General features: G+C 59.5%; 1 protein-coding gene across 2 annotated transcripts in view; it reads left to right on the top strand.

The window, feature by feature from the left end:
- FAM53B (family with sequence similarity 53 member B) overlaps nt 1-15,311 on the top strand; it is a 95,240-nt gene that overhangs the window by 44,757 nt on the left and 35,172 nt on the right. For both annotated transcript variants that reach the window (XM_037051151.1, XM_037051152.1), the window contains one exon: nt 8,520-9,298. In XM_037051151.1, coding sequence (XP_036907046.1) covers nt 8,520-9,298 — 779 coding nt within the window. The remainder of the gene's footprint in view (nt 1-8,519; nt 9,299-15,311) is intronic.

Genomic DNA, 15,311 nt, shown 5'->3' with positions numbered 1-15,311 from the left:
GAAAAAATGCATGGAAACCCATAATTACTTTAGGAGTTATGGTAATAAATTATTTATTAATGTAAATTATTTCACAGGCAAAGAACATAGAGGGAACTTGAGCAGAAGGATCATACATTATGTATAAAAAGGAATTGTAAAAATATTACGGCAGCCATGCTTGTGCTTCCGGGTTCGGGTTTGTCAGCATCTTAGTGATAAGCCCTTACTGTCCGTGTTTAATTACCTGGCTGTTGAAGTCCACTCTGTACATGAAAGGGGTGCTCCTGGGGCCACACTCTGCGTCAGTCTCCGCGGGGTGCACCGGTCGGCCCTGTGGTTGAGCTGCGTGGGGCGGGGGGGTGGGGGTGGCGAGGAGTGCATTTTGAGATCTGGGGCCTCTTGGTCTCCTGGTTCCGCCACCGCTCCTCGTTGAGAGTGGGACCGGATCGCAACCTCCTGGGGAAAAGCTGGCGTGTGGAGGTGCAGCGTTTTTGGTTCCTGACACCAGACACGCGCCCGAAGCAAAGCGAGCCGCGGTGATGACAGAACTCGAGTTCCGCGGGCCCGCACTCTGGTCTCTGCCGCTCGCCCCGTTTCTCAGAGCTCGCCAGTTTGAATATGGTGATTGGGCCGGGACCTCCAATAGGAAACTGATGATTAACTGGAACAGGCTCCCATGAGCCCTTGTTTCTGTTTGAAAGAGGACAGCTGCCTACAAGTGAGCACGTGGATGGCGGTTTAAAATTCACCGTCTGTGTTTCTGTGCTGCCCAGCGTGTGACCTTTCATCTCTGAGGTGGTCGAAGGGCTAGTTGAGGGTTTGTCCTTACAGAGCGCTCTCGGTGTTTGCTCGCACCACAAATGGGTTTCAGACGGTGTTTCTGGACTGGAGCATGGAGCGGAAGTAGGTGCGAAGTGTAGCTGGCCCTCGCTAGCTGTTTACGGTGACAGTGACAAGGGAGCCTCCGGGCTGCCTTCTCGCCCAGGCTGGCCCGACATTGGGGTAGGGGAAGGGGTCCACAGTGGAGCCAGAGGACAGGGCTTGGCAGCTGCCGGCTGGGTGCCGCCCACCGTGGTGCACCGCCAGGTTGCCTTTCACGTGGAGAGACGAATCAGCTGGGAGGCAGCCTGGCCCAACTGCAGCAGTGTGGCTGGCTACGTGTCCACGGCCGGGTGTGTCGTGGCTCTGCACCTCGGTGGCCCACCAGTAAGTCAGGTGGGGAGGGCAGTGATACATGAGATGCTCTCTCCTGGCCCCAGCCAGGGTCCCCATGTTGTTCGAGTTCATCAACAGTTAATGCCCATTCATCGACGCTTTCCTGAGTGACTCTCCTTGCAGCCAGTGCTCTCGTCGGTGTGATGGTGCCCAGCGTTGCTCCGTGCCCCCGTCTGGAGTTGACTTGTAAGCAGCTGCCCGTTCTGTGCTCTGTGCGGACCCAGGGCCGGATGGGAGCCCTGAGGGGGCGATAGAACTCGCTTCTCTGTCCCTTCAGAGGTCGAGTTGCCTTCTCAGATACAAGCGTTTCCCTGCATGTTTCCAAATGCCCCGGGGGTGGAGGGTGTGGAGAGGAGGTGGGCGAGGAGGGAGGCCAAGGGGTGGAGAGCAGCCTGCCAGAGCCGAAAGGTCTGTCAGGCCCCTGTCCACTCTGCCTCCTGCAGGGGGGATACTGAGGCCCACACTCCCAGCAGCTCGGTTGGTTTTTACTCCTCTTTACTGTCTGTTTGGAATCTTATGGGGCCTCTTTTTGCAAGAGCAAAGACTTTTCCGAAGCAGTGGCACCTGCCACAGGCCACCCCAGCTAGGGGCAAGCCCCGGAACCGCTGTGAACTCCCGCCTCTCCGGCCTCTCCCAGACCCCCAAGCCAGCCTTCCTGCCTCCCTTGACCAGGCTGGTGGGGGGTTCCCACCCGCCATTCCAGTCTCGACCTACATGTCCTGGCCAAGGGGCTCCGTGTCCTGCATTGTTGTCCCTGAGCCCTGGGCGCAGCTGACATAGATGCACCCAGGATGCTCATCACAGGTGAGAGGGCACAGCCAGAAGCCGAGGCCTGTGTCTCCATTCTGGTGCCGCAGGGAAAGAGGCGCTGCGGGCGGGCCAGGCCTCTAAAGTTTGTGTAAAGGTAGGCAGCACCCCTGTGGGGGGGTTCAAGGCATCCCCCTGCACGTTTTCCAGTTATTTTAAATAAGATCAGGTCAGGAAAGCTCCCTCTAGAAAGATGGCTCAGTTTTCTTGCACGGCCACTGAGAGGGTTGGCGAGCTTCTCCCCCCAGCTCAAACCTGGGGTTCTTGCAGCCCCAGGGCCGAGTTAGGAGGCCAGGCCCCCAGGGCAGAGGAGGCAGACTCCTTGTCAGCACAAGCAGACAGGTGTGAAATCCGAGAATGAGTCAGCAGGTCTTGATCTGGGGGGTGCTGCCCAGGCTCCGGGGGCTGCAGGAACCTCAGGACTGTGCTTTGGGTGCTTAACCTTTTCTAGAAACCACATTCGGCGGAGGTTATGTCACCATAAGGCAACCTCCGAAATGCAGCCTGGAGAGAGCCAGAGCTATGATCTCCAGTCTTTTGAACATCAGAAGGCTTGTAGTGCCCTAGGAGGGTGGGCCCCCGGGCATTTCTCTTCAAGGTGAAGGGCAGGAATGGAAACAAGAACATCTGCGGTTCAATGCTGTTTGTGTTTTCTCTGAGCGTCCCTTTTTGTGAGCTCCGGCTCTGTGTGCCCAGCAGCCTCTGTTCTCCTTAGTCAGGGGACCAAACCCTTGTGAGTACAGTGCAGGGTGGGGCTGACTTCCTGTCCCCACATGGGTGGCCAGAGGCTTCTCTTGTGCCCCCCGAGGCCAGTGGATGTCTTCCCAGAAACCTCAGGCTCGGGCACGGAGCCTCCTCTCTGAAAGACACTTGGCAGTCTGCTTGTCAGTCTGCCGGGGAGACAGAGTGGACGGCTTGTGTGCTTTTCATGTTTCTGTGGCATTCGCCCTCCCATCATCGGTAAGCAGGGCCCTGGGGTGTTTGCACTGCTCACAGAGAGGTGCACTGCTGTGCGCAGTCTCAGACTTGTGTGCACAGGCTCAGCATGGAAGTGGAGAAACTGTAGCTGCTCCTGAAGGTCAAGGTGACAGGGATGGCACAGAACTGGCTGGGGCCTGTGTGTGTGCTCAGGCCATGGGCCATCATGCCGAGCCTGCGTCTGCCAGAGGCTGGGTGTCGCAGGCGTCCCAGGGAGAAGTTGAGACCCCTTGGTCACTTCCCCTTGGCACAAACCATTGGCCTCTCCGGCCCTTTCCGGTGGCTCCCCATCCAGAATGTGATGTGCAGCTTGGGGTCCCTGCCCCCTCCTGGGAAAAAGGGACTTCTAGGTACCTGGAGGATAATTATTTTTCTCCATGCCTCCACTTTGTTTCTGGCCCAAAGCAAAACAAGCACCAACACACCCGTTTTAGTGATGTTCTGAATCCAGGTCTGTCAGACCGGAGTCACCCATCCTCTGGGAGCGCCCTGGGCGCGTGTCGCTGGCTGCGGTCCTGGCAGAGGTGACAGCAGACCGGGCCCCTGTGTGGCTCGTGGTCTCCAGCAGTGTTCCTCAACAGCGTCACACAGAGTGAAGCGACGGATTCGTCCCCACAGAGGTTCTGTCGCTGAGTCAGGGGCCGGGCCCAGGAATCTGCATTTTAACAAACACCCCGTGGCCCCAGAACGACCCCGAAGAAGCCGGGTGTGGAGCATGCAGGCCAGAACCCGTAGAGTTCGGGACCCGAGGGCAGCAGAGCCCTCGGGTCCAGATCAGCCCCCGAGCATTCTTGGTGGCTACCATCGCAGCCGGCCCTGGACAGGGCAGCCACTGAGCTCTTACCCGGGCGCTACGGGAGGGGGGGGGTTGCTGTCTTGTACCCCGCGCCATACAGAGGAGGGAACCGAGGCCCGAGAGGTCGAGTAACATGAAGAGCTGGGGTCAGAACCTAGGCCCACACCCTTCCCGCCGCCCCAAGTGACGCCTGCTCAGTGCACTGCCCACATCCAGGGCCATTGTCGCTCTTGAAAGAGTCATAGTTGTTTGCGCAGAAGTGACGCAGAGTGGAGGGGTGGGGGCGCTCGGTAGCCTCTCCTCGGGAGCCCCCCCCAAGTCCCTTTGTACGCGTGACGGCAGGGCCCAGAGCCCAGGGCAGAGTGCCATTAAAAATCACCTTCTATTCCTGTTTCTTTTGTCTGGTGACCCGACCCAACAGGTCGCTCTCTGTTCCCTGAGCCGAGGGGGAAAACACAAGGGCTAAACATAGCCTCGATTGTTTCGGCCTTTCTTCTTATACATGCTTCTCAAAGTGATAAAGATAGAAACCATTAAAACATCATCTGCCCTGCAGACAGACCGAGTGGCCGCCTGGCTGGTGTTGACACTCAGAGCCGTGCTCAGCGTCTGGCATGGCCTTGGGTGTTCAGAGCATCTCAGACACGACCCCTCCCGCCAGTCTCCTGGCTGCTGCACACGTACCTGGCCATGGCCCCTGTCGGGTGGGGAGGTCAGGGCCCAGCTCAGGTTGGACCTGCTGGGCCCAGGAAGGCTTACGTGTGTCAGGGACAAAAGACAAGTGAGACCAGGTGAGCCCCCACAGGCTGCTCTGCAGCTTTTATCTGCATTTGTCGCTCTTTCCTCCCTGCACCCATCCCGGCTGAGGTCTGCCGTGTGCCAGGCTCTGAGCTGGGCACTGGGAGCCCTCCTGGGACCATGCCCGAGCTGTCACAGCCCAGTGACAGACACACAAACAGATAACCAAGGTCCCGGTAACGCAGGAGCCATAGGATGGAAAGTCTAGGCAGAGCGCTGTGGGTGCCTGGGTGGGGCCACTAAGGGGAAGGCGTGCCCGCAGAGGAAGTGACGTTTGGGTGGCTCTCAAATGAAGGGCGAGACCCTGTCGGTGGAAGGGGGAAGGCAGGAAAATATCCCAGGCCTTGGCACCTTTGCAAAGGTGTGAAGCTGAGAAGGAGCTGCCATTTGGGGGGAAGCTGCAGACGCGCTGTACTCACGCTGTCCAGCTTGTCAGGTTGTACTTGCATTTAACCAGTGGGCTGAGCCTGGGTCTGACTCTGCATCCTCCTGGCAACAAAGAAGTTTCCTATGTTAGGCCAGAGAGGCCTCCTCTTCAGAGTGGGACAGTCCCTGTGGGCGATAAGGGACACTTCAGAGTTGGCCTTCCAACCCCAGCCCCCACCACTAGGGGTTTGTAGTTAACCAAGAACCAACAGAATGCCCACCCCTCTGCCCACCCATGTGACTTACCTGGGTTCACTCCTGCAGTCGATGTAGCAAACTTCAGTTTGATAAAGAATTTCTGGCGCCCAAGCGGTATTCTTCGGGGGGGGGGCGGGTTGTGTGCACAGACCCAGGGCTGCATCAGGTATTTTTTAGGGTGATTTTGACGCCATGGGATTGCCGCCTGACCTCCAATGTGGCAAGCCTGTCATGCCCGCGGCGTGGGGTCTGCTGGGGACTGGGGTGCAGGCTAGAGTGTTTGCGCTCTCTATGCAAGGCTGCGCGCTGCTACTGAAGACGGACCAGGACAGGCGTGAGCCTCAAAGGTCTCAAAGGAGGCGGTGAGGACGTGGGACTGGGTCGGGAGGCCAGAGAGGTCCGGAGCGCCAGGGCCTTGTGAGGGCCACGCGAGGGAGGGGGAGTGGTCATTCTTACTGGCCTCCCAGTTCCCCTTTCTTCTTGTGGTTTCCCAAGGGATGGGGAGATTCCAGGAAAATGCCACAGGAAGCTGCGTCTTCTGAGGACAAACTCAATTCCTTGTCATTCCGCTGGTGTCCCAAGGCCTGGGAGAGGCACATTGTCTTGTGGGCTTCTCCCTCCTAAACAGGGGCCACCAAGCTGCCATCTTGGGGCCCTCTCTGCTCCGGGGCAGAGCCCACTGTTTCCTCCCTGCCCGCAGTCCCGACAGAAGTGACTGCAGACCGATGGGCCACACTCCGCGCCCATCTGGCGCCTCCGTGCCGTGTCCCAAAGGAGAAGTTTGGTGGCCAGTGCTACTCTGTGGGAACTTCCCTGAAAGACGAAGCAGCAAACCCAGAGGAGGGTGAGATCGCAGGCCCTGGCCCTGGCCCAGCCGAGTGGGCTTGGCGGCCACATCCTCCGAGTGCTTGGAAATCCATGTGTCCTTAGCGACAGTGCAGAAACTGGAGGAAAACAAAGAGGGGAACGTGTAAATCAACCAGTTGTCGGCTGCTGGACTGCGTGCCTCTCGGGCTGCCTTTGTCTCCGAGTGTGTAGCACACGTCTTTTACTAAATGGGAGCTGCGCCGTGTAGACCGTTTGACGGTGGTTTCGTCACACTCCGTGTCACGTCATTCACAGTTCCGCACGTTGTGAGTGTTTTCCGGGACTTGGCGTGCTTCGCGCTCTGCGTCGCTCCTTGATGGCGCGCACGCGTGGCCCTGACTGCGCGGCCCCTCCCTGGCGGCTCTTGCTTGCTCTGTCCCTCTTCTGCTGTTTTGAAGAAACGTTGTCGCTCATGAGTCTGCACCTGTTTTCTGAACCTAACTTGTAAGTCAGATAACAGGCAGTCCTGACTCAGTCACTGTTAGTTCGTATTTCTTTTCCTTTCACGTTATCGCCAGTTGACTGAACCTTCAACAGCTGACAAGTGGCAGATTGGAACCATGTTACAAGGATGATGAGTAGAGGGTAGCGGTAGACTGTCTCGAACAGCCTGAAATGCTACTTGCGGAAAGGTAATACTTGGTGGTGGTTTATCCAGGTCACTGAAAGGAACACAGCCCAACCCCTGCCATGCACCAGGGCCTGGCACGTCCAGATGGAGGCGAACTGGATGTTTGGTGATGACAGCCCTGCCTTATTCCCCCTGGACTGCCTGGGCTTAATAAAATCTCTGCAGCATCTCCAGCTCCTGAGGCTTGGTTGTGGGAACAGTCTCTGGAGGGTCTCTGCTATGTCCCTGCCGGGGCCCCAGGCTCTCAGGCTCTGTGTCTTGGGACAAGGTGGGGTACCTTAGAAGAAGGAGTAGCCCACCGAGCCCTGGCTTGGCCTCTCCTTTGGCTCACAAGGCTTCTTTTGGGCCACACTGGTCATTCATTCTCTTTGAATCTGTTAAGTAGCTGTTGCTTGTGACACCCAGCATGGGCTGGTCCCTCAGGAGTCTCTCAGTGTCCTGCAGGAAGGGGCCAGTGGCAGGGAGCCAGGTGTGGCCCCCTTGCAGGACCGAGACCCCTCCTCTGCCCCTTGGACAGGCTCCCCTCAGAGCTGCAGTGCAGGGGAGAGCACCGGGGCTGGCCTGGACGTGTTGTACGTCTTGTCACTTGCTGGCTGTGGGCCCCCCTCCCAGCCTCGTCCCCAACTTGGGCAGTGCAGGTACCACCCTGCTGGGCACTGTGTCAGTTCCAACCCTCGGGGATGCGCAGGACCCTGCTGCAGGACCCTTGGCATGCACGACATACCTGCTGGAGGCCATTTTGGGGGTCACCCCTGCCCTCCCCCTGGCTGCCTGACTCAAGCCGTAGTCTTCCCTGTGTCCGCGTTTGCACAGTGTGTGAACCCAGGGAGGCGAGGAAAGATGGGAGCACGGTGACAGGTCCATCCCCTGCCTCTGTGGTGGAAACTTGAAGACAGGAACACGCAGATTTGTCTCTGCAGTCCTAACCCTCCCAGCGCCGCGCCTGACCCCACGGCAGAAAGCCCAGCCATCTTGACCGTGTCGCGGGCGTAACAGTTCCAGTGCAGAGGCGGTGTTTGGTGGCAGGGCTGGCTGGCTTGTTCTCGTGTTCAGGCAGAGGCCTGGTATGCAAGCTCGACTAGGACCCTTGTGTCTCTGCAGCCTGAGACTCCACCCAGTAGGTTTTGACCACATTAAATGTCCTCGATTGCAGCGAGGAGTCCAGTGAGCTGGAGGAAGGCGCTCAGCGAGTGGCCGCTGTCGCTGTTTCTGCTGTGGAGCATTTGGGGGGGGGGGGACAGAAGGGATTAAGTGTCCAGTTTCTAGTGCCAGCAACTATATTGAAGGAGGAATTCAGACGAACTCATCTGCCAGCACCCCCAGCCCCTTTGACCTTGACCTGGGGTCACCTTCGTCTGAGGTACCAACCGACGAATCTCCGGTATTGATCTCCTGCCAGGGTGGTCAAGTCCTGGCCCAAGAGCCACAGGGCGTGAAGACGGATGTGACAGGCACACTTCCCGCCGCCTCTCCTGTTGCTAGGGCCAGGGCGGGGCTGGTCGGTTTTCCAGCTATAAAATGAGAAAGCGTTTTGGGCAAAAGGACTGCTTTGGGCTTTCCCCTGAGGCGGTTCAGTGTGTGGGAAAGAAAACTGCATCAGATACCTGGATTCTGGGCCTCCCTCTGCTTCTAACTCAGCACCTGGGACTTAGGTCCCCTCCCTGAGCCTCAGTGTCTCCCCTGTGAAGGGAGACTGGACCGGATGGCCTTCAAGGGCCTTTCTGGCTCTGAAACCCCGTAAAACAGGCTCTTGGTGAGGAGGTCCAGGGCTGGCGTGAAGGGCTTCTCAAATCCTGTTTCTCTTTGTCATTTATGAACCAGAAAATGACAGATGGCGAGACCTGGACAGGAAGTGCCCTCTTCAGATTGACCAGCCGAGCACCAGCATCTGGGAATGCCTGCCTGAGAAGTGTCCGGGTGGCGCCCTGTGGCACCAGGAGGCCCCGACCACCTGCGCAGTGACCAACCTGATCAAAGACCTCAGCCTCAGCGACCACAACGGGAACCCCTCCGCGCCCCCCAGCAAGCGCCAGTGCCGGTCGCTGTCCTTCTCCGATGAAATGTCCAGCTGCCGGACGTCGTGGAGGCCCCTGGGGTCCAAGGTCTGGACGCCCGTGGAGAAGAGACGCTGCTACAGCGGGGGCAGTGTGCCGCGCTACTGCAGCGGCTTCGGCACCATGCAGCGGAGCTCCAGCTTCAGCCTCCCTTCCCGGGCCAACGTGCTCGCTTCGCCCTGCGACCCGGCGGGGTTTCCCCACCGCTTTGGTGGCCAGCCCTGCCCAGGGGCGCCCGACTCGGCCGCCTGTGCACAGGCCGGCGACATCTGGAGCCCGGACCTGAACCCCGTGGGAGGGGTCCGGCTCGACATGCAGCGGTCCCTCTCCTGCTCGCATGAGCAATTTTCCTTTGCCGAGTACTGCACGCCCTCCGCCAGCAGCACCCCAGCCTCAACGCCCGAGCTGGCCAGACGCCCCAGCGGGTTGTCCCGCAGCCGCTCCCAGCCGTGTGTCCTCAATGAGAAGAAGGTTGGCGTCAAACGGCGGCGCCCCGAGGAGGTGCAGGAGCAGCGGCCTTCCCTGGACTTGGCTAAGATGGCCCAGGTAAGAACCCACCTGCGTGGGCTGGCTGCTCAGTGGAACCTGGAGTGTCTGTTTTCTCTGTTGGAAATCAGGAGTTTTCTGTCCCTGCGAACACAGTGTGAGCAGTACAGATAGATGGTGAGGGGCAGGGCGTTGGCGGGCCGACCCATGTTGCCCAGCCCTGGTGACCCCCTTATCTTGGGTGCTGTGCTAGGGCCTCTTGCTGGAGCGCCCCGCAGCCACGGGAAGGAATGCGCACACAGGCCAGGTTCGGCGCCTCCTGAATTGGGCTGACCCTGTGATCAGCGCTTCGGGGAGTGGCTTTGGAGAGTGGCACATGGGAGGCCCTTGTTATTATACTGGAGAACCTGAGAGTGATGGGATGCTGCGACCAGTTGCTGTCCTCTGACTGCAGCCCGGCACTGGCGCTGGGTCCTCCGCATCTGGGAGCCCTGCCTTGCGCCCACACTGACCTCCACTGAATGGGGTGAAGCTGGAGTCAGTGCTCCATCGTTAGGAGGGCCTGGAGCCTCAGTGCCACCTGCATTTGGTTCCTACTGGGGAGGCCCGGGCAGCAGGGTTGGTCCTTGTGACCCGTCCGGTGGAGGACCGGCAGATGTGGTCCGGGGGACGAGGTGCTCTGGCCATCGTCTTTTCTGGTCTTGCCGTGGAAGCGTCAGTCGCTGCCGGGATGGAGACCTGGTTGTCCGCGAAGGCTTGGCCTCGTGCGTGCGTGCAGCCTGTGGCCACCTCTAGCAGGCCGGCTTGTCATGTCGGCTCCTTCTCCAGCTGGGCCTCCTTTCACTCCAGAATGAAAATAAGTCTCTGTTGGTAGAGTTTCCTTCTCTCTCCTGTAGTCCCCCCACCCAGCCTCATGGTCCCGCTACTGCAGGAGAGGTGCAGGGCAGCGTCCAGTCTAGGGCACACTCCTGGCCCCGAGTCTGGGCTTCCCCGCCTGGGGCAGCCGAAGGTCGAATGCGCGATGTGCCTGCCTCCCCCGTGCCTGCTGCCTCTTTGCTTCCTTGCCTATGGGTTCACAAGGGGAGGGCCCTGAATGGGGACTGGGCAGCCCTCCACCCTCTGCCCCTCATTTTTAAGTTTCCATTTCTCCCACCGCCGCTCCAGGCGTGTCCCTTTCCTTTCCCGAGGACTGTACAGCTGGACGGCTATGGAGCACATTCATTTACGTTGGACGCAGGGGTGGAATTTTCCTCCTCGGGGGGATTGAAATAGGTAAAAAGTCTGGAGAGGTGACAGATTTGGGTGACTTCTGAAGGAAACCCAGGGCTCAGAGCTCTGGGTGTGATAAACGGCTTCAGTTAAATTTTTAATGCTGAGCTTATTTTATTAGCTAATCAGCTAGATAGGCAATAAAAACAACTTACACGTGTGACTCTGTTTTACTGGCCACAAGTTGGAAGAACAGCGCTGGCCCCGCTGGCGACGTTTCCCGTCCTCACTTGGGTAGAAGCGGTTTGAAAACACACCGCTCAGTAGGGCCGGGCCCAGATGCATAGATCGTTTCATGGGGCCCAGGCAGGCCTCCAAGATCCCGTGGAGGCCGCCCAGTTCTGCCTGTCTTTCTCTGGCCAGGGCCTGGGTAGGGCAGAGTCCAGGGAAAGGGAAGGGGGCCCCAGGGCAGTGTGTGTGCCAAAAGGCTGTGGCCAGCACCCTGGGGATAGACCCTGAGCCCCCCACCAAGCCTGCGGATCCTGGCCAGCCCTCCCTCCAGGAGGCTCTGCCTGCTTAGGCTTCCCATGGGGTGATTGATGGCTTCAGGGGGGTGGGCCTCGCTTTTCCAGGAGCCTCAGAAAGCTGGCCCAGGGCAGCCCCTGAGTACCTGTAAGTGGCCCAGATGCAGCCTGGAGCACGCGGGGCCCTGTGCCTGGGGCCAGTGAGCGGCTGTGTGTGCAGTACTGTGTGCACCAGGGACCTGCTCACGGCCCAGTGACGGTGAGGGACTTCCAGCCCCCAGACCTGGCCTCTGCAGCCCGTAGCTCACCCAGCCTTATGACGGCCGGGAGGCAAGCACAGTCTGTATGCAGCGAGGTGGGCTGAGCTGAGGGCGGGCACTGTCCCGGGCTTCCTGCCGTCCTGTCTTCAGGCAGGGTCGTGGGCTCTTTGACGGGTCTTTAGATGTTGGCTTATACATGCTTGCTTTTTTGGGAGGAGGGGGTTCCAGTCGAGCATCTTCTAAAGGACCCCCTTTGTGTTCAGGGTCTGGGACCAGGCGCGTGAGAGACCCAGACTGAAGGTGCCTGAGGCCTTTCTGGTTGTTAGACCTTGGGGAGTTCCGACGGACCCTGCTCCCTTGAGGTGCCGAGGGGCTGGGCCCCTCAGGGCCCGGAGCTGGCCCCTGGGCTACATGTGTGGGTACCAGGGCCAAAGGGCCCAGAGTGAGGGTGGCAGCCAGAGCCCCTTCAGTTTTCAACAGTAAAGGGACCAAGGTGAGAACGCAGGGGAGCCGGAGGAGGAGGGCAGGGGAGGACGGGGAGCTCTGAGGTCCTGGGCCTGCCCTGTGCACACCCGTAGGGAGGGGCAGAGGCCGGGGCTGGGGAGTGAGTCACTGCCCTGAGCAGCAGCGGCGGGTGTTGGGGTCCGGGTGACCGCAGGCCTTGCCCATTCCAGCCCCGCAGAGGAAGCAGGCCCTCCTGGAGCAGAGTTCACCTTCAGGCCCACCTCTGGCAGGGGTGTGGGCAGGTCAGGCCTCTGGGGCGGGGCAGGGACCGGCAGCCCTGGGCCAATTGCTCGTCATCGTCACTGGGCAGCAAATAGCGCTGCCACCGACACGGGACTGTTGGAAGGAATGAGGGAAATAGCGTGTGCACATGTGTGTCTCTCTGTGTATGTGTATGTATGGCTGTATATGTACATGTGTGTATGTATACATGCGTATGTATGAGTAAGTGTGTATGTGTGTCTGTACCTACTTACTGACACAGACGTGTGTATCTGTGCATGCACACGTTGCCTGGTCTACCAGCTGGCACACAGTGAGTGCTGACACACTTACTGTTGTCACCACTGCAGGCCTTGGGACGGGAGTCGTGAGCTCACGCTGGGCAACTCCACAGGTGGAGCTGGGATGGGAAGGTGATGTTCCCGGGAGCACAGTCAGTCCGTGTGCGGACCCTTTTTGTCCTTGTTTGTCATTCTTCTCAACTCTGGTTTTACCCTTCCTTTCCCGTCCTCGCCATTTACTTCTCGTTTGTCCCTTGTCTTGCCTCGACCTCCTCTGCGGTGAGGGCGGCCTGTCTTCCCCGAGGCTTGTCGTGTGACGGCAGACGGTGATCGCACGGCCAGCAGAGGACGTCTGCATGAGCGGGCTCACCTTACACCTGCCCCGCCGGGACTAGGGCGGAAGTGACCAGGGACCCCCCTTCGCCCCTCTGCACGTCTTGTCCCATGCCAGCTTCGTTTCCGGAGCACAGCCGTGCAGCTGGCTGGCAGCGATAGCTCTTGTGCTTGCGGCATCGCCCAGGCTGGGACACGGAGGGCAGAGGGTGGGGGCTTAAAAACTCCATTCACACCATCTTCCTTCCTGTCCTCTTAAACCTCAGTGCCCAGATTGTGGGTGGGGCTGAGGGTCCTGGGTGAGGGAGGGTGATTGTGGTGAGGAGAACCCCCCATCCGGGGAGAGATGAGGCAGGGGCCAGGGCCAGGGAGCTGCCCTCCCCTGGAATTGGATGGCACCACTGCTTGAGGGCAGCCCAGGGGCCAGGCCCACCCACCCTGCCGGGTCTGACCCGCTGACCTCCCTGCAGTTTTCCTCTCGGGCTCTGTTGAGGCCCCTTCTGCTGGGTGTTCTCTACAAAGCTGCAGCGTCCCTTTTGCAAAATGACAGCGTGCGTCACGGAGGGCACAGGGCCCGGCCTGAGCCTGTACGTTGTTTACCAGCAAGACTTTTGTCAACGTGATGAGTTGCTGCTTTTTGAAACCTGGTCAGGCCACCAAGCATCAGTTGGTCATTGGTTGAGACCCGTGCTGTGCGGGACCCTTTAGACAGGGGTTGCATGCGTGTGAGCGAAGACTTGAGGAGAAGCAGTGGTTCCGATTGCCCGCTGAATGGTGCGCCCCTGGCTGTCACGGCCCTTGCTGTATTTTTAACTCCAGGCTGGTCAGCTTGAAAGAGCAACAAATTGTATTTCTCAACAGCGCTTCCAACAGAAGGGAGACGTTTGTGAGGAGGGGTCGGGTCGAGGGAACAGAGGTGCAATTGATGGCCGCTGCCCCCACACCGAGCCTGTCGCCCACTGGGCAGCCTCCGGACAGGCAGCAACTGTTGTGCTGGCAGATGCTGGCAGGCTGGGGTAGGAGGGAAGCATGGGGTAGAAGCTATGCCCAGGGCGGTGGTCCTGCAGACGAGCCCAGGGCAGTGGGGTGGTCTTGGGGGCCCTAGCGGGTGAGGGGCAGGACGTCATCAGAGGACTTAGCGCAGATGTTCAACAGCAACGTGTGGCTCTTTGCTGGCAGGCTCGTCCCTGGATGAAGCTCCCTCAAGTCGCTTACTGCTCGCCACCCTGCATGCCAGGGGGGGCCGCCCCGTGGGGTGGCCCCTCACCCTGCTGGCTGCACGACCTTCTCGCCCAGGCAGCCCTGGCAGCTGCAGGCCAGCTGTGCTTTTTGAAAGCTTGGCAGGATCCCCAGGCTCAGGCCTGGCTTGCTTGAGTGTTGATGGCCTGTGGCCACTCTGCCAGGGGCCAGCCACCTTGCCGGTCCCAGTTCCCTGCTGCCTTGCCCGCTGAGCACTCCTCCTGGGGAGCCAGGCCGGCAGCAAGCAGAGGAGCTCGGAGGCGGATCGCCCTTCGCAACACGGAATGCAGACAGGCATGGTGATCTGGTGAAAGGTAGGCACGAAAAGCCCTGGGATTCCACGTGGAACAAAACAAACGCTGAATAAAGTGAAGGCAGAACGCACCACAGGCCCGTGGGGGCTGTTGCGTCTGAGGAGGAAGTGGCCACCATAGGCTCAAAAGAGGACGAGAAGCTGCAGACCTGTACTGTCAGAGCTGGAAGGCGGGTTGGCAGCCCTGGGCTTCCGTCCAGCGCGCCTCCTGCTGCGCTCCTGATGGACATTGCTGATCAATCAGGCGGTCTTTATGGCTGAACTCCCAGGAAGTCTTAGAAGCCTCCCCTGATTTGCTGTCATCTTGGGGGTGAGGCGTCCAGACTCCAGGGAGTGTCCCTGACCTTGCCCAAAGCCACACAGTTAGTGAGGAGGCTGGGAAGGCCAGTGCCTGCCTCCCGTTCAGTGTTCCTCCAGCTGTGAGGACCACCCAATGGCCTTTCCAGGTGGCTGCCCCTTGCAGGACACAAGGGGTGTGGAGAGGAAACATGTGAGCTCTGGAGTCAGGCGGGGCTCGTTCCATCCACATTCTGCCACTTGTGAGCTGTGTGCCATCTGGCAGGTCACCCTCTGTCAGCTTCCATTTCCTTGTCCGTGAAGCGGGAGTGGGGAGGAGTGACGAAGTGTGGCTCATCAGTGGGTGACATTGATTCATGACAAAGCTGCACCCGGGGCCTGTCCGTCTGCTGTGGCACATCTGGGCGCCCAGTGGGGCTTGCCACCCTGGAGGAGGTGGCATTGGTGCTCACGGACACTGCCATCCACAGAGCTGGGGCCCGAGGCTGGACCCTAGTTTCTGCTCCATCCAGTCTCCTTTCTCTCAGATGTCGGCGTGTCAGTAGAACCGTCTCTCCCCTTGCTTGAGAGGTTCCTGTAGTCCATGGAAACCCCTGTGCAGACACCTGGGTCACTCCTCACTGTCCCCAATCGCAGCCACCAGGTTGCATAAGCACTTAGCTTAAGGTCACTCGGATTGGGGCCAAGTGTTGACACAATGGCTTTGATCTCCCGGGGAAGAGAAATAGCTCAGCTGGGGACGTGCCAGGGAGGCGGCTTTTAATGCCACTCGGTGATTTTCCGTGTGCGAGAATAGCTCTGAGCCAAAGGCTATTGGAGATGGGAGGCGGGGAAGCTTTGGGGGTGCCCGGGCATTCTGGGGTAAGGGCCTCGGCTTCGTAAGCCAGCTGC

Source organism: Sturnira hondurensis, unplaced genomic scaffold (genome assembly GCF_014824575.4).
Source record: "Sturnira hondurensis isolate 20B ecotype Veracruz unplaced genomic scaffold, ASM1482457v3 Scaffold0007208, whole genome shotgun sequence".
NCBI lineage: Eukaryota > Metazoa > Chordata > Mammalia > Chiroptera > Phyllostomidae > Sturnira > Sturnira hondurensis.
Note: the sequence above shows the minus strand (reverse complement) of the source record. Positions and strands in the feature narration are given on the sequence as shown.